Below are 17824 nucleotides of genomic sequence, written 5' to 3'. Positions count from 1 at the left end.
GTGATAAAAAAAACCTGCATCCAATCCAAATGCACACTAAGTTTTGTATAAAAACTTGTTTTACTTTTAGCTGCTTTGGTTCTAGTTAAAAATGGATTCCTGTATTGTGTTATGTGTGTATGTGTTAAGGCCGAGTTTCGAGAAAAATTGGGAAGATAGAATAGAATCCAACTTTTGATGTGTCAGGTCAAAAATGAAAAATATATTTTTGTGGATTTTTTTTTTCTATTAAGCGGATAGAAACTGAAGGTACTGAGCATCACCTAGTGCACAGTTTTAGTTTGCTATCTTGACTTACTAACACATGAATGCACCAATGACAATGAGCTTTGGCTCAAATGGCACTTCCTCCTCCCATAAGAATATGGGAAGGGTGAGATCATGGTTCAAACCGAATTGGGTGTGTCCATTACTTACCAATTAAAAAAAAAGCTTACTAACACATGAATGCTATCGACAAAACAAGAAAACATGAAGTATGCATGACTATATGTTTTTTACCTTCTCTCCCCCCCCCCCCCTTTTCTTTAACTGTTGTGAAGTAAGTTGATAACATATCTACTTATTTATTTTATATTTGGGACAAATGCAGGCTCATGCAAGCCAAGAAAGTTCAGGTAGAAGGAAAACTAGCAAGTATTTTGTTACTGACAAACAAAAGCCAAAAGATGAAAAGGAGACACAGGAACTTCCAACAAAATGAAAGTGTCAAAAGCATAATGATGAATCAGTTAAACCCCCACCTGCTAAAAAAGTTCACATAGTTGATGATGATGACGACTTTATCTTCTCTAGTTCTAGGAAGAATTCAGTTGATGTGACTCCTAGGAAGAAGTTGAAGAGTGGGTCGGGTAGGGGAATTGCACAGAAACACCGTAGACATTGAAGAAGGTGATAAGGATGATGATAAAGATATTGATACTCATCTTAAGTCTGGTGGAATAGGTTCATCAGCAGAACCAGCTAGTGTAAGAGGCAGAGGTAGTGGATGGGGTGGATTTATGAACTTTGGAGAAAGGAAAGATCCTCCACATAAAGGAGAAAAGGTGAAAAATATTGAAAATTTACAGATTGATCAATTGGACGGGGTTGTACCATTCTCAATGTTAATTTTGAATCTTTTTTTGTGTCTTAGGAAGTCCCTGAGGGCACTCCTAATTGTTTAGCTGGTTTAACTTTTGTAATTAGTGGAACACTTGACAGGTACTTTTGTTCATCTTTGTTTTGATGTAATCATGTTTATCTTTAATGGAATTAAACATGAAAAAAAAATCCTATATTTATGTGTCCATCAAAAAAATATGTGGTCTAGACCACAGTTTGCTGAAAGATTTAAAAAAATGATTTTTGATCTGTGAATGTCATAATTCTTTGGCAATTATTGTCTCAGCTGTACTTTTAGTCTCACGATTGTCATATGTTTTGCTTAATAATGGACAGAGCTAAATAAAGTTCACCTTCGAGATAGTTTGGAGGAAAATTGTTCCAGAGAAATTGCTGGTCACAATTTCATAATCCCATGCGATACTTTTGGTTGTGGTTTTAATTCCTAATCCTTATATTTTTTTAATACCTCAATAGAAATATTTCATGGAGATAGATTTGAATATTACCCAGAAACCAACAAAAACAAAATATGCCAGTAACCCAAATCATACAACAAGTAACAAACCAAATTCGTCTAACTTAAATCTTACACTAACAAGAAAAACTAAAGCACTAACAACAGACATTATCAAACACAAACACTTGGCAAAACTCAGATGGAATAATTATTTAAAAAGCTCAAAAACATACCTGCAAACTTCCGTTGAAGGATCGCCTGAAGCCGGTTGTGAGGAAAGAGGAGACCGTTTGAGGGTGAGGGTGATTTCCGTTGAACGCCGAGGGGTTGAGGGTGATTTCCGTTGAACGCCGAGGGGTTGAGGGTGACTGCTTTGGGTGTTTGAGGGAGAGTGTTTGAATTTTTAGTGAGAGTGTTTCAGAGAGAGCGTTTGAGAGATTGAGAGAGTGTGAGTGTTTGAGTGAGGTTGAGAGAGTGTGATTGTTTCAACGAGGGGTTTGAAAATGGGCGTGTAGATTTCGAGTCTTATAAACTCGATTTCTACGTGGCTACACGTGGAAAATTTGTCCACGTAATGGTATTGCCGACCACTGCAAATCGAGTTTTAAAAGGTCAATTTTTTCTTGGATCTCGAGTTTTATAAACTCAAGATGCTAGTTTCCTACATTCTTTTGAACAGTGACAACTAACGAAAATGTTAGATATCTAATGGTAAATGGCAACAAAATTCTTCCTTTTTGTCTAAAACCCTAAACCTCAACTTCCAAAATTTGGAGCTTTCATTTCCACTTCCCACAACCTCCTTCAATGGCGGAACCAAATTCAACCTTCAAACCCGTCAAACCGAAGCTCAAACCCAAACCCAGAACCCCAAAACAAACCCCAGAATCAAAGTACTGGTCCTCCTTCAAAACCCACCAAATCCCAGACCTCATCTCTTCCATCACTTCCCTCACTTTCTCTCCCTCACCTCCTCACCCTTTCGCCGCTACTCACTCCACTTCCCTCAAAATCTTCAATCCCCAAACCCTCTCTACTTCCTCCACCATCTCCTCCTTCTCCGACGTCGTTTCCTCCGCCTCCTTCCGCTGTGACGGCCTCTTGATCGCCGCCTCTGACCTCTCCGGTCTAATCCAAGTGTTCGATGTCAAAACGCGGACCCCACTTCGTAAACTCAGGTCCCACACACGCCCGGTACGTTTTCTCAAATACCCACTTCATGATAAGCTCCATTTGGTCTCTGGTGGCGATGATGCTGTTGTTAAGTATTGGGATGTTGCTTCTGAGACCCCACTTTTAGAGCTTTTGGGTCATAAGGACTATGTGCGCTGTGGTGATTTTTCGCCTGTTAGTCATGAAATGTGTGTCACTGGGTCTTATGATCATACGGTTAAGCTTTGGGATGTGAGAGTGACCGGTTCGAAAACGGTTATGGAAGTTAACCATGGAAAACCAGTTGAAAGTGTGGTTTTTTTGCCATCTGGGGGGTTAGTTGCTACTGCAGGTGGGAATTCGGTTAGGATCTGGGATTTTATTGGAGGTGGGAAGATGGTTTATTCTATGGAAAGTCATACCAAGACGGTTACTTCAGTTTGTGTAGGGAGAGTTGGGAAGGAGAATGTTGAGGAAGGGAGGGAGCACAGGGTTTTGAGTGTGGGATTGGATGGGTATATGAAGGTGTTTGATTATGGGAGGATGAAGGTCACACATTCTATGAGGTTCCCTGCACCACTTATGTCAATTGGGTTTTCACCTGATTGTGGGGTGAGAGTGATTGGGAATTCGAATGGGGTAATGTATGTTGGGAAGAGAAAAATGAAGGAGGAGAATGTGGAGAGTGGTTTGAGAAGCTTTTGGAGTTTAGGTGTGGAGCAGGAGAGAAGGGTTATGAGGCCTTCATATTTTCGGTATTTTCATAGAGGGCAGGGTGAGAAGCCTAAGGAGGGGGATTATTTGGTTATGGGACCAAAGAAGGTGAAGTTGGCAGAGCATGATAAATTGTTGAAGAAGTTTAGGCACAAGGAGGCATTGGTGTCGGTGTTGGGCAATAAGAATCCGGAGAATGTGGTGGCAGTGATGGAGGAATTGGTGGCAAGGAGGAAATTATTGAAGTGTGTTGAGAATTTGGGTAATGAGGAGCTTGGGTCGCTGTTGATGTTCTTACAGAAGTATTCTACAGTGCCAAGATTCTCAGGTTTGTTGATGGGATTGACAAAGAAGGTTCTTGAAATGCGGGTTGAAGATATCAGAGCTTCTGAGGCCTTGAAGGGTCAAATTAGAAACCTTAAGCGTTCTGTTGAGGAGGAGATACGTATACAACATTCTTTGCAAGAGCTACAGGGTATCATTTCTCCTTTGCTGAGGATTGCTGGAAGGGGGTGAAACTTTATTGCCTTTTTGGTTTTTTATGAGGTAGTTGTATTATTTGTTGCTTGCAGCTTTCTTATCATGACAATAGATGTTATGCAATTTTGATTGTGTTTCTATTTATTTCGTTTTGTAATTTTTTGAGGAACTATAGTTACTCGATGAGATATATCATATATCATATCAAGATCATTCTGAACCCGGTGAAGCTTTTATATGCTTCTGTTATTGTGTTGTTCTATGTTCTCAGAATACACATACATATACGTGTTATGATTGTTTTGTGTGATTTATATATTATATTATCAAAGGTCAGTTTTTGTGTTTGTATTTTGGTAATGCCATTGCATGTTCAGTATTTGAGCTGTTGATGGGAAGCTTTACCATATATGTATCGACTAAGTAGGTTAAATTTATAAACTATTTGGGTGTTTTATCTTCCAAATATTTTCCCGTATTAAGTTAAGGGCCAGCTCAACAACTTTGGGGGCCTTATACGAAAATTTTAAGTGTGGTCTTTTTATATTTAAATATTAATCAAATAATATATATTGAATTTTTAAATTTAAAATCTATTTTTCTTGCTTTTTGAGTTGCAAAATTATTAATTAAGTTTTTGTATTTAAGTTCCTCTAACATTTCTTTTTCAATTGATAATATAGCTAATCCACTTAATCTTTCTTGTAACATAATAGACCTTAAATAAGATTTTGTAAATTTTAATTTTTAATATAGCTAATCCACTTCATCTTTCTTTTTCAAATAAAAATTAATTTATTACATGGTTTAATAAATTAGTGTCACTACAATACAAATGAGTTGATATGATACACATCAAATTATTAATAGGTATGATAATTTATAATAATTGATAAAATAAGAAAACGTGTTGTCATATGACTGTGGGCCACTGGGCTGTGCAGTGTGCAGTGCACAACTGTGCAGCCTGTTCTACTATGCAGTGTGCACCTGTGTAGAAAACGTGTTGTCCAGCCTAAATTTAAGTTTGTTAGCTGAAGTTTGGCTATTTTTGTTTATTCCCTTTTTAATCTTCAGCATTTTAGGATACAATCGGGCATTTTTAATGCATTTTATTGACCTATAAAAGTACTTAAATTTTTTTTTAATTAAAATATATAGATAAATGTATTATATATATAATTTTTTTTTTACAAGTTAGGGCCTTCTTTTATTTGGAGGTCTTAGGCGATTGCATCAATTGCATCATCTATTGAGCCGGCCCTGATTAAGTTTGAAATTTATGTTTCATTTATATATGAATTCCAGATACTCTCTCATGCAAGACTGGCAGTTTTATTGCTAAACTAGATTTATATATTTGATTGTGAAGAATGCCAAGACACCCCCTAAACTTTGGACTAGTGGCCAATACACCCCCTGAACTTTTATTTTAGCCAATTTACTTCTTAAACTTTACACACTTGCCAAATTGAGCTATCCGTTAAGTTTGCCGATTAAATCACTAACGTCACTCAATTTAGTTCAGATTTAGACTTAGTTAAATTGAATTGAGTTATATTGTCAGATTTAGCTGTGGTAGACATAAGAGCTGCAGTGTAAATGGGCACAACTAGGTTGATCTTCCATCGTAGGTGACCTTGCATTAGGATCTGTTTGTCAACTTTTGTGTAAGCAGGGATGTATGTTAACATGGTTTGGTTTTTATCAGGACACTCCCTTCATTAATGAGGAAGTTGTCTCCATCATAAAAGAGGGCTTAGAAATTAAAACTCATAACTGTCAGTGAATAGAATTCTCAGTCCATTCCAGTTTTGATTAGTTTGATAACTGTGTTTGCTTGTTGGGTGCAAAGCTTGATGGTTTTGCTTTGATTTGAAATTTGGGGTTTATGGGTATGACTTGAATGCCTGTGATTGAATAAGTGACCTGCTTGTAGCTGGAGTGTGTATGGGTCTCTAGGTTTTGGCATTAACTAAGAGTAAGTTCCAATATAGTTGATTGTAAAAATCATAAAATCTTCTTTTCCAAGTTATATATTATGTATGTATGTATGTATGTATACAGGTTTATTAAATTTTGAAGTCTCAAAATTTAAAATCTATGCAAACTATCTTGGGGAAAACATGACTGATTTGAATGCCTAATGTAAACTTGGTAGCCATCAGGATGATAATTGCAATTTGAAATGAGCTTTCATATGTGGACTGTGTTCATATCCCTTCATGTGTGGACTTTGTTAATAATATGATTTTTTTTTTTTTATGGGATGATAATATGAATTTTTATTTTTAGCTTGTAATTATTTTAAGTCTATGTATGCTGCTATACAGATTTCCTCTTTTTTTTTTAATAAGTATGCATCACTTGTCAAATAAAAATAAATAAAAGATGCTTAAAGGAGTTGCTCTTCAAATCTATGCTGGCAGTTTGGTTTTGTGTTTACAAGAATTGATTATTCTTGGCATTGATCGAATCCATCTTGTTGCATTATCAGCCTTTTTACATTTGAGCTCAACTCTCTTCTAGTATTAAGTTAATTTATTTTAAACCTCTTGGTATAATTGTTGGAGAGTCATAGCAATTGACATGTACTTTGATTTTATGGTTTGTGTTACAGACCTTGGATTTTGTGGTGAGTGAAGTAAAGAAATCAGGGTCATATTGTTATAAACTAACTACTATGGTGCATTTGATGGTAAAACCTTAGTGGGAAGTATTAAAGAGATCTAGGAGAAGATAGAGAAACTTCTCAAAAGTTGAGCAAGCATTTGTAACTCAGCATGAATTATTATATGTATTTGATTTGAAGATTGCTTTCTTTGTTGAAAATGTGAACCTTGAATGGTTTCATGTTGAATTTCTTTTGCAACTCTTGTATAAGCGATAAGACGTTCTTATCTTATGTATTTAACAAGCAAGATTTCTGGTAGTAACTTCTGTTGTTTCCATTCATGAATCGCATTTGGAGGATTTTTCTTTTTATGGTCATCTTTTGCTTCAAAACAAGCTATGAACCTGAATCCATATATTCAAATGTACAAAGTGTACTCAAAACACTAGTACATCATTACCAAACCAATTGGTATATAAACAACCATTAGAGCATTTGTCCCCAACTTTTGTCAAAGATTACAAAACATGATTCTAAATTAGGAAAACAGCATCCTAAGCTAGAAAAATGGCTTGACTATGTGCACCATGGATCCGGATCCTCTCCATTTCATATTGAAATGGAGAGTATGCATTTAAAGGGTGAGATTCAATTCAAATAAATCTAAGGCCTACAATTTGCCACCTCATATAAAAGCATCTGTCAGAGGAGAGGGAGAAGAAAGGTAAGCTCCCATTGTCGACAGAGGTGTCATGGTTGGCGGAGGCTGGCAGTTGCGGTCATTGCAGTCGTGGAAGAGTGGGTGATCAGATGGAGCCGGGTTTGGTAGTGCTGTTGCTGCTGGAGCTGGTGGCCATGGTGGTGGTGAGACTGTTCATGGTCTGGCAGTGATAGCGGTGTGGCTGCTGATCTTGAGTTTCAGTCCTATTACCCATACAGTTAAGATTTCGTATTGCTACTCCTACTTGGCTGTACTCCACAGGCTTCGTTTCATGGCATCCAAACCCCACCACCTCGTCCCCCTACCAAACTGTATAATTTCTCAACTCTCTCTTTCTCTCTCTCATTCCCTAGTAGTAGTGAGTAATATTTCTTAACTATCTTTATTTCTCAGCAGCAGCAACAACAGTTACATCAAAGAGGGCGAGGACAATGACCGCTGACTCTTCTTCTTCCTCTTCCTCACCCATCAAAGACGCTTTCACCAAATACACCCAATACCTCAACACCCTCGTACGTATTTCTCTCTCTCTTCTTTACTACTGCTTTATTACTTTTTGTCAAACCCCTCATTGTCTAATGGACTGACGTGCCCATTTCCAATGAGGGTTTTCAACTTAAATTTTTGTTAATATTTTAATGGATACACACCTGCCCAACAATGGTTTCTCAGCTACACCTATATATAACTTATTTTATTCTACTAATATTTATTAATATTGCATATTTAGTCTAAGACTTGGTCAGATGAGAAGAGATAGATGAGCGAGAAACATGGTGTGAAACGAGAGAGAAGAGTGGGAAATGGAGAAGAGAGAAATAGAGAGAGAAGAGGGAGAGATGGAGAACTGAGACAGAGAAGAGAGGAGACAGAGAGACCAAGAGGGAGAAAAAAAAATAGAGAATAGGGAAAGTCAGAGGAGCGAGACAAGTGGGAGATAATTAAAAAAAAAAAGAAAATAATAATACAACCTGAGAACAGTAGCATATATGCAACCTTACTGTAGCGGGGAGGGGAAAAATTTTGGGTTTACAAACCTGGATGTGGAGCAATTTCAAGGGTTTAGATGCTCAAATAGCAACTGAGGGGTTTTTACACCCCCAATGCTAGTGCTGTTATCAGATAGGGAAAAAAAAAAGGTTCTAACTTTTCATGTCATAGCATTGGGTTTGTTGGTAAAGTCTAGTGGCACTCATCATTGTACTTTCTTATCCCCCATTATAAGAAGACGGGCATTGTCTTTGATTGAGGAAGGGAGAAGTGTATTGGATTAGCTTAGGTCCAAAGTTTCTTACTTTCATATATTGTTCTTGAAGGGAATAATGTACTTTGAAGTTTTGAAAGAAAATTAAGAAACTTGATTAATAGAGGAACCGCTATCTACAATTTATTAGTATTACTGGTTGGTATTGACTTTTGGGGACATGACTTCCTAGGGTGATTGAGTTGGTTGCAGAAAATTTTGACAGATTGTGGTTTTAGTGATTTGTCATTTACCTTCTACAAAAGTAGTAGGAGGAGACCTTTATGCAGGGGCTTGTACCTGGAATGGAATGCCTTTGCCAAGCAAAAATTATTCTAAGTTGAATTCTGCTGGTTCATGGTCTGTAGACTGCAGAGTTAGTATTGAATACTGTTATGATGTAAGGGGTGAAGGTCGAAACTGGAATGGAATGATTGAAGTAGTTTCAGTTAAGGGTGGGTGTCAAAACTCAAAGGCATTTAACTTTTCCCTTCTGTCTTCTCTTATCTTACGGTAGCAGTAGGAATAAACATTGTTCCAGAGGCTACATGTGTTGGAATTATGCCAAAGTGATGATTTTGCTAAGTTCATCACGCAGAATAGCTGCTGAACTCTGCCACTTACAGTTTGCTAGTGGAAATTATCTGGAATAAAATTAAGAGTTTAATTGACTTATAATTTGTTCACAGATCTGATTTAATATAATCTTTAGATTAATGAGAGAGAGAGATTAAAGGGGCAAGTCAGAGTAATAGAGAGATAATAAGGAAACATATGATACCCTGAGCTGTCAATTCTCAATAATTTATCTACCACATACAGCCAGTTACATTGCCGGTTTATTGGACCAAATAGTCTTATTGAATTGAGTAGGGGCCAAAAGACTAGTTTTGGGGTACCAGTGTGCGTAACTCTTCTCTGACCAGCCCATTGCTACAGCATCAGTTGAGCTGAACTATTCATTTTTGATAATTATAGAATTTATCCAGCAAACTCTAATTTCTTATCGTTATACCACTCAAATAAAAAATGTGGCTTGAATTATGATGATGCAAGGATCCATTGGTTAATGGTCATTTTGTGGACATTGTCTTGATTGTATGATGCAACCTGGATGCTTGCCTGGAACTTACACATTTAGTTGCCTAAATCAATGAATATATATATATATATATATATATTCATTGATTTAGGCAACTAAATGTGTAAGTTCCAGGCAAGCATATATATATATATATATATATATTGTATGGCCTAGAAATCAAAAAATTAACTATAATAAGGAGGTTTATGTGGCTGATATTATTAGGTTCTCCAACAGAGCTCTGTATTGGGAAGACGATAGATGGAGGGGCTTTGGTCTACACCTGAGGTTCAAAAAAGAAAATATTTGATTGATGGTTGAAAAGAGAAGGAAAAGAAATATAATAGAACATTTTTAAAGACCCATAGACTATATAAGACTTACTTATTAATAAAAGAAAATCTGTGGCCCATAACTATGGTCTATTCCCAACACTTGTAGAATTACTAAAATACTTGACTCTAGAATAACCAAATAAAATAGTAAAAAAAATAATAATAACATGGAAACTTATTCTTAGGCATTGCCTTAACCTTAGGCTTCCAAAAAGGATATTCTTCCTCTAACCGAGCTATGGTTGCATCATCATTTGGGATTGTCCAGAAGATTCACTTATTTCAGCTATTAGCTAAAGATGTTGGGGCTTTCCATTTGTAATAATTATGGTCATGCATCATCTACTTTACTTTTCTGTCAAGATTACTTGAAATCTTTATTTGTTGATCCAATATATGTAGTCTTATCCTTGATGATCTGCCGCATTGTGTGCCAAATATGTGGGTTGTTATGCGTGTAAACAGCATGAGGAAGTGAACAATGTGGGAGTTGTAGGGTAAACATTGTATGGTAGATCATTGTTGTCAAGCACATATCCTAACTTTTGCTGCTTGATTAGGCACTGTGCTTAATGTTAATAACTGTTAAGAGTGGATGTGGATATTGCATGAAGTTGTATATATGCATTGGGTGTACTGGGCCTGTGCCTCTTCTAGCACTTTTTAGTGACATTAAAAAATAAAAAATTGTGAGAAGCTGGATCACTCTACAAGATGTGGATACATTCTGCAATTTAAACACTTCTTCTAGATTCTTGGATAATAAAAATTACTGCCATTTGAGGTTTGCTACAATTTATTGGCACTGCTCATTATATTAACTATTAATTAAATCATATTGTCTGTAGAGAAAAGTGAAAGAGTGGTGAAAGCAAGTCGTGACATCACCATCAACAGCAAAAAGGTCATATTTCAGGTGCACAGGTAATGAGTTCATTTTTATTTCTTTCTTTTTTCTCTGGGTTTTTTTTTTTTGGTGGGGGAGGAGGGGGTTCAAATTCCAAGTGAGACATCTTGCCTCTTTAGTGTTGCATGCTTTAATTTGTTTTCAATATGCCTTCCTTCTGATTACTTGCATATGTGTCTTTTCCTAATTACAACAAATGGTTGTATCACTTAGCCCAGGAGAAAAAGGGGGTCTGTTGTTTCACTTCTTACTATCTTTCTGGGTTTCGTTTGTTCTTACAGTTTGTTCCTTTAAAATTTTAGTAGGTATTTACCTGATCAAAGTGATGTGGCAATTTATCCTTACATTAGGTCTTCACTTATCTTGTTAGTATTCACTAACATGTTGGTGTTATAATTTCATATTAAACAGAATCAGTAAACACAACAGAGAAGAAGTTTTGGAGAAGGCAGAAAAGGACTTGAAAGCTGTGACAGATCAGTATATTTCTCAACTAGTGAAAGAACTGCATGGGACTGATTTCTGGAAGCTAAGACGAGCATACTCAACTGGGGTAGCCTCTTTGTGTCCTAACCTATGAAGGCCTGAAATATATAACTAAGTTGAATCAAGTGATGCACAAAAGACTATAGGGCATGATTAATTGTTACAGTGAAAACTTTTGTGTATTGGGGATTTAGGGCCCGTGGAGTTTGAGTTGAGTTGTTTATAGTTTTTTGAAATATGTATAGGTGAAAAAGTGTGTAGAAATGTGTATAAGGTTATTTAAAATTTGGTAGAGTGGGTTTGAACCACTATACCAAATAGGCCCTTAATATCTAAGACATTGACTTTTGGAACAAATATATATATATATATATGTGGGGGGTAAAAAGATCCTGATGGGAACATGGGCCTTTTGGGCCGTGTTAAGGAGGGCCGACCTGACCCTGGGTTTGGAAGTTGTTAATACTATGGGTCGGCCCATGCGCCGAGGGTCCGAGGACCCAGCCGAGAGTGAACTTACCCTCGGACTGACACCAGAGAACCCGGGACTTCATGGTACAGGTTAGGGAATGACACGGTCAAGACCAATGGTTAAAAGGGGTGAACCCTTGAATGCCCCAGAAGCACCAGTGTTGAAGAAATGTCAAAGACAAAGGCTGCTACCTCCACATTAAAGACCCTGCACCTACCACCCTGGCCGCATTAATGGGGAGGTGACACTTGAACAGTGGAAGGGAAACTTCTAGTTACTGTTCAAAGGCACTAAGAAAAGAAATATCTATACTAAGGGAGGAGTTGGGGGCAACACGTGTATAAAGTATTAAGAAGAAGAGTATTTAAGGGAGGACCTAGAACAGAAATGGGACGGAACTTTTTGTAACCTAAAAAGAAAAAAAGACAAAGAGAGAGAGATAATATAAGAACAGCTCTCGGCTTACGTCCGAGGAGACCTATTTACATTACTCTTTGCTGTTTCCTAATACTGGCAATCTTTAGTTTGTCATTTAATCTTCACTCACTTCTAACCTGGGTTTCAAGCCTACTCTCTACAAATTTTCATTGTTTAAGGCTCATTGGGCCTGAGCCCATAACTTTTCTTGGGTCCAGGTGCAATTGTGCACTTACAATTGGCGCCGTCTGTGGGAAATCTAGTCTGGAAGTAGTAGAGATATTATGGCAGGCTTAGGCTCTCACCATGCAGAGTCACAAGGATCACAACCGGAAGATCATTTCGAACGTCTTGAACGTCATAGGGATCGTGAGGGAAGCGTCCATACAGAATACCCAGAGGATAGCCATACTCAAGGAGGGGGTAGCACTACCCACGATGAGGGCTCTAAATCCATGCAGAAGGAAATTAATCGTTTGAAGAGGAAGTTACGCCGTGCTAAACGTAAGGTTTCTCCGTCCTCATCTAGTTCTTCCTCGCAGAAGGATAGGGGAGTTGGCTACAGTTCAAGGTCATATTCCCCCACTAGCGCAACATCCTCCGGCGAGGAGGACGACCAATCAACTCGCAGACGTAAGAAGCTTCGTTCTAGGGGCTTAGGCAACGATACCATGAGTAGGGCGTTGCACCAACTCTCTAAATCTCCGTTTTCACGTAGGATTGAGAGGGGAGGCTTCCAGAGGTTCACCCGGCCCCACGTTTACCATCTATAATGGCCGGATCTGATCCGTGGAGCACGTGAGTCACTTCGGCCAAAGGATGGCGTGCACTCACACAACGAGACTTTGATGTGTAAAGTCTTCCCCTCCAGCTTGGGACCTGTGGCTATGAGATGGTTCAACGGTCTCAAATCGGGGTCTGTAGGCTCGTTTGGGGAACTAACTAGAGCATTTGCTTCGCGGTTCATCACGTGTAGCAGAGTCCCTCGGCCATTGAACTCGTTGCTATCCATGGTTATGAAGGAAGGTGAGACACTGAAAGCATACTCCGACAGATACTGGGAGATGTTTAATGAAATAGACGGCGACTTTGATGAGGTGGCGCTTAATACCTTTAAGGTGGGCCTCCCTACTGATCACGACCTACGAAAATCTTTGACGAAAAAGCCCGTCCGCAGCGTACGCCGTCTTATGGATCGTATTGATGAATATAAAAGGGTAGAGGAAGACCAGCAGCAGGGAAAAGGGGAGGAGAAGGTTATCCCGCAGGAGAGAAGGGATTTCAGGTCGGACAGATATCACAACAACAAGCCGAGGAGGGATTACATTGGACAATCCGGCTTGGCAAAGACTTCAGCCGTAAATATCGTGTTCCGAGAACCAAAGGCATCGCTTATTAGAAAAAGTTCGCAAGCAGCCCTACTTCAGAAGGCCCGGCAAGATGGCAGGGGACCCCGCGAGAAGAAATCAAAACCTTTTCTGTCAGTACCATCAAGATGTGGGCCACACTACTGAGAACTGTCGGACCCTGTGGAACCATCTAGAGTGGCTCGTCGGTGAGGGAAAGTTGAAGCAAAGCATTTGTGTCAGCCCCACCGGCGGTCGCCAAGTTGGTTCAAACAACCGTAGGAACAGTTCATCTCGGCGCATTGGGAACCATTAACGTTATCTTCGCCGCACCCGGCAGACCGGCTCAGTCCCACTCGGTCATGGCGGTTTCCCATCCGCAAAGCCGAGGATGTGGGTGGTAGGTCGAAGAGATTAAAGAGCACTTTACTCCGTCTTGGGTTTCTCCGAGGAGGATAAAATAGGGACTATCCAGCCCCATGACGATGCTCTTGTGGTTACCCTCGAATAGGGAATTATGACGTGAAGAGGGTGATGATAGATCGTGGCGGTGCGTATATCATGTACCCCGATCTATTTAAGGGGTTAAGGTTGGAGTTGGAAGATTTAACTCCTTATGACTCACCTCTTATTAGCTTCGAAGGGAGAGCCGTTGTACCAAAAGGACAGATCCGTTTACCCGTACAATCCGGCACAGAAACGGCCGAGGTAGATTTCATTGTGGTTGACGCGTACTCTCCATATACAGCCATCCTCGCTGTGCCATGGCCGCACGCTTTGGGAGCCGTCTCTTCTACCTTACATGTTAAAGTAAAATTCCCCTCGGGGAGCATGTTGAGGAAATCCTCGGCAGCCTGTGTAGTTGCTAGGCAATGCATATCGGCCGCGGTGCTTCGTCGATCGAAATTGAGTCATCGGCCCTTGCCCATCCAGGAGTCATAGCAATTACCGCCTCGGAGGCACCCGGAGCGATGACAGAAGACGAGGCCGTTTGCGAGGAGTTAGAGAAGTTTGTAATAGCAGATGATCCAGAGATTCTTCCAAGTTGGCATACTTTTGCCATACCAAGAGAAGATGGAGTTGTTGGAATTCCTAAAGGACAATATAGATGTCTTTGCGTGGGACCCTTGGCGAGGCTCCGTGCGTGGATCCGAGCTTTATTTGTCATCGTTTAAACGTCAATCCGGCCATTGTTCCGAGGAGGCAGCCACCTCGGCGATCTTCCCGAGAACATTCGAGGCCGTGAAGGAAGAGGTTCTTAAACTCAAAAGGGCGGGGGCTATCAAAGAAGTTTTCTACCCCGAATGGTTGGCTCATACCGTTGTCGTTAAGAAGAAGAACGGCAGGTGGAGAGTGTGTGTAGATTTTACCGATCCGAACAAGGCTCGTCCTAAAGATTCGTTCCCAATGCCACGAATTGATCAACCGGTAGATGCTACCGTTGGACATCCTCGGATGAGTTTCTTGGACGCCTTCCAGGTTACCACCAAATTCCCTTGGCGTTAGAGGATCAGAGAAAACCGCTTTCATTACTCCAACCGGGAACTATCATTATAAGGTCATGTCATTTGGGTTAAAAAATGCCGGGGCTACTTACCAAAGAATGATGACCCGAATGTTTGAACAAAGAATCGGGGAAAACCATAGAAGTATACGTGGATGATATGGTGGTGAAGAGTAAGACAGTACCTTCGCACATGACAGATTTGGCCGACACCTTCAAAATGCTGAGGAAGTATAAGTTGCGCCTTAACGCCTCCAAGTGTTCTTTTGGCGTGGGATCCGGAAAGTTCCTAGGGTATATGATCACTCATAGGGGCATAGAGGTGAACCCAGTGCAGGTTAAGGCTATTCAGAATTTGCAGCCGCCTCTGAACCCAAAAGATATTCAAAAATTGACCGGAATGATTGCTGCGCTGAATAGATTTATTTCTCGGTCAGCTGACCGGTGCCGTCCTTTCTTTCAGTTGTTGAACAAGTGGAAAGGGTTTCAATGGACCGAGGATTGCGAGGTAGCTTTCCAACAGCTTAAGCAATATCTTTCTCGGCCACCCATTTTATCTTGCCCTGAGGTGGACGAGGTTTTATTCGCTTATCTGGCCGTAGCCATTCACGCGGTGAGCCTAGTCCTCATAAGGAATGAAAATGGATTACAGAGACCGATCTACTACGTTAGTAAGTCCTTGAATGAGGCCGAGATGCGCTATCTGCCTTTGGAAAAAGCACTTCTGGCTGTAGTCCACGCCACGCGCAAACTCCCTCATTATTTTCAATCTCATACTGTGGTTGTTTTGACCCAGCTGCCTCTCAAGGCTGTGTTGCGTAGTGCTGATTATTCTGGCAAGGTGGCAAAATGGGGAACCATTTTGGGAGCCTTTGATGTTAAATACAGGCCTCGCACATCGGTGAAGGGACAGGTCCTCGCAGATTTGGTGGCAGAGTTTACTGAACCATTGATAGAAGAAACTTCAAAAGAAGCACACATGGATGGAAAATCAGTTGGTGTGATCACAGATGTATCACCCTCGATTTGGAGAGTTCACGTGGATGGGGCTGCTAATCAAAGAGGGTCCGGTGTCGGGCTTGTTCTAGTGTCCCCTGAAGGAATTGTCTTTGAAAAATCTTTGAGATTGGCCTTCTCGGCTACTAATAATGAGGCCGAGTATGAAGCAGTCTTGGTAGGCATGCAAATGGTACATAAGATGGGTGGCAAAGAAATCCATGTGTTCTCGGACTCTCAATTAGTGGTCGGCCAAGTCATGGGGACCATGGAGGCTAGAGACCCCAGAATGCAAGAATATTTGGCCCAGGTTAAACGTCAGCGAGCTGAATTCGACTCATTTGCCTTAGCTCATGTCTCTAGGAGTGGAAACACTCATGCATTCTTTGGCTACATTGGCCACATCCTCGGCTCAAGGTCTACCTAGGGTGATTCTCGTTGAGGATTAGATAGAACCTTCTCTTCTCGCGGCCAACGCACCTCGCATCCATTTAATAAGGCCTCGGCCTAGTTGGATGGAGTCAATCATATCTTTTCTCAAAAATGACATCCTTCCCGAAGACAAAGTTGAATCGAAAAGGTACGTCGAAAGGCGCCGCGTTTCTCGGTTGTCCGAGGACCAGAAGCTATACAAACGATCCTTTTCGGGACCGTATTTGTTGTGTGTACACCCCGAATCAACAGAATCGCATCGGAGGAATTGCATGAAGGAATTTGTGGGAGTCATACTGGGGGAAGGTCCTTAGCCCATAGAGCCCTGACTCAGGGTTATTGGTGGCCTAATATGCAGAGGGAGGCTCAGGAGTATGCCGTAAAGTGTGATCGCGTCGAGGTTCGCCCCTAATATCCACCAACCCGGAGGGGTTCTTAATCCTCCGTCTAGCCCTTGGCCTTTCGCACAATGGGGCTTGGACATTGTAGGGCCATTCCCGAGAGCCGCCGGAAACAAAAGATGGCCGCTCGTAGGGACAGACTACTTCACTAAATGGGTCGAAGCCGAGCCCTTAGCCAATATCCGAGATGTTAATTCCAAGAGGTTTATTTGGAAGAATATTGTTACTAGATTTGGTATACCACATACTCTTATCTCGGACAATGGCGTTCAATTTGACAAAGAACGCCTTTAGGCAGTACTGTAGTGACATGGGCATCACAAACAGATACTCTACCCCAGCTTATCCTCGAGGAAATGGACAGGCCGAGGCCGTTAACAAGGTCATAGTCAACGGGCTCAAGAAGAGGTTGGATGATGCGAAAGGCAGATGGGTAGAAGAGCTCCCTCATGTCCTGTGGACGTATCGGACCACTCCGCGCAGGTCCACTGGAGAAACGCCATTCTCTATGGCTTATGGAGCCGAGGCGGTGATACCATTGGAGTCTGGATTTCCTACTCTAAAGACAAGTTCTTTTAGTCCAGAGAATAACAAGGAACTTCTAGAGAGAGATCTTGATTTACTTGAAGAACGGCGTGAGGCAGCTATGGTCCAAATGGCTTATTATCAGCAGAAGCTAAAACAAGGACATGATGCCCACGTGAAACTAAGGCCACTTGCGCCTGGTGATCTTGTATTAAGGAAAGTTGTAGGCACTTCTAAGAACCGGCATGGGGTAAGCTAGGACCTAATCGGGAAGGCCCCTACCGCATTGTTTCAATAGCAGGCGTAGGGTCGTATAGGTTAGTTGACCTGGATGAACGAGTTGTACCACGTCCATGGAATGTAAATAATCTTAGAAGGTATTATTATTAATCAAATAAGCTTTTGTCAATTAATGTTTCAAAGTTATGGCT

At 40.5% G+C, this 17824-nt stretch overlaps 2 protein-coding genes across 4 annotated transcripts; both read left to right on the top strand.

The window, feature by feature from the left end:
* The first annotated feature begins 2275 nt into the window (after positions 1-2275).
* LOC142621887 (protein SLOW WALKER 1-like) lies at positions 2276-11655 on the top strand. 3 transcript variants are annotated; one of them, XM_075795259.1, is made up of 5 exons: positions 2276-3976; positions 6531-7556; positions 7642-7757; positions 10756-10831; positions 11226-11655. In XM_075795259.1, exon 1 carries the CDS (start codon positions 2372-2374, stop codon positions 3944-3946), a length of 1575 nt encoding a protein of 524 aa, XP_075651374.1. In that variant the 5' UTR covers positions 2276-2371; the 3' UTR covers positions 3947-3976; positions 6531-7556; positions 7642-7757; positions 10756-10831; positions 11226-11655. The 3 variants fall into 3 exon arrangements, with proteins under 3 accessions (XP_075651374.1, XP_075651376.1, XP_075651375.1); XM_075795261.1 differs by lacking the exon at positions 11226-11655 and having other exon boundaries at positions 10763-10780; XM_075795260.1 differs by lacking the exons at positions 6531-7556; positions 7642-7757.
* LOC142632504 (uncharacterized) lies at positions 8799-11394 on the top strand. The gene is made up of 3 exons (XM_075806892.1): positions 8799-8943; positions 10756-10831; positions 11226-11394. The coding sequence occupies exons 1-3, from the start codon at positions 8799-8801 to the stop codon at positions 11392-11394; spliced, it is 390 nt and encodes a 129-aa protein (XP_075663007.1).
* Positions 11656-17824: the final 6169 nt, after the last annotated feature.

Source organism: Castanea sativa, chromosome 1, assembly GCF_040712315.1.
Source record: "Castanea sativa cultivar Marrone di Chiusa Pesio chromosome 1, ASM4071231v1".
In the NCBI taxonomy this organism is placed as follows: Eukaryota; Viridiplantae; Streptophyta; class Magnoliopsida; order Fagales; family Fagaceae; genus Castanea; species Castanea sativa.
The sequence above is the reverse complement of the archived record's forward strand: the minus strand, read 5'-3'. Positions and strand labels throughout refer to the sequence as shown.

Excerpts from the sequence above, each read along its gene's own strand:
- LOC142632504 (XM_075806892.1), top strand. The coding sequence starts at position 8,799 with ATGCCTTTGCCAAGCAAAAATTATTCTAAGTTGAATTCTGCTGGTTCA. Across the intron at positions 8,944-10,755 it reads TGAAGTAGTTTCAGTTAAGG|AGAAAAGTGAAAGAGTGGTG; the intron begins GTGGGTGTCAAA and ends TATTGTCTGTAG. Across the intron at positions 10,832-11,225 it reads GTCATATTTCAGGTGCACAG|AATCAGTAAACACAACAGAG; the intron begins GTAATGAGTTCA and ends CATATTAAACAG.
- LOC142621887 (XM_075795260.1), top strand. The coding sequence starts at position 2,372 with ATGGCGGAACCAAATTCAACCTTCAAACCCGTCAAACCGAAGCTCAAA.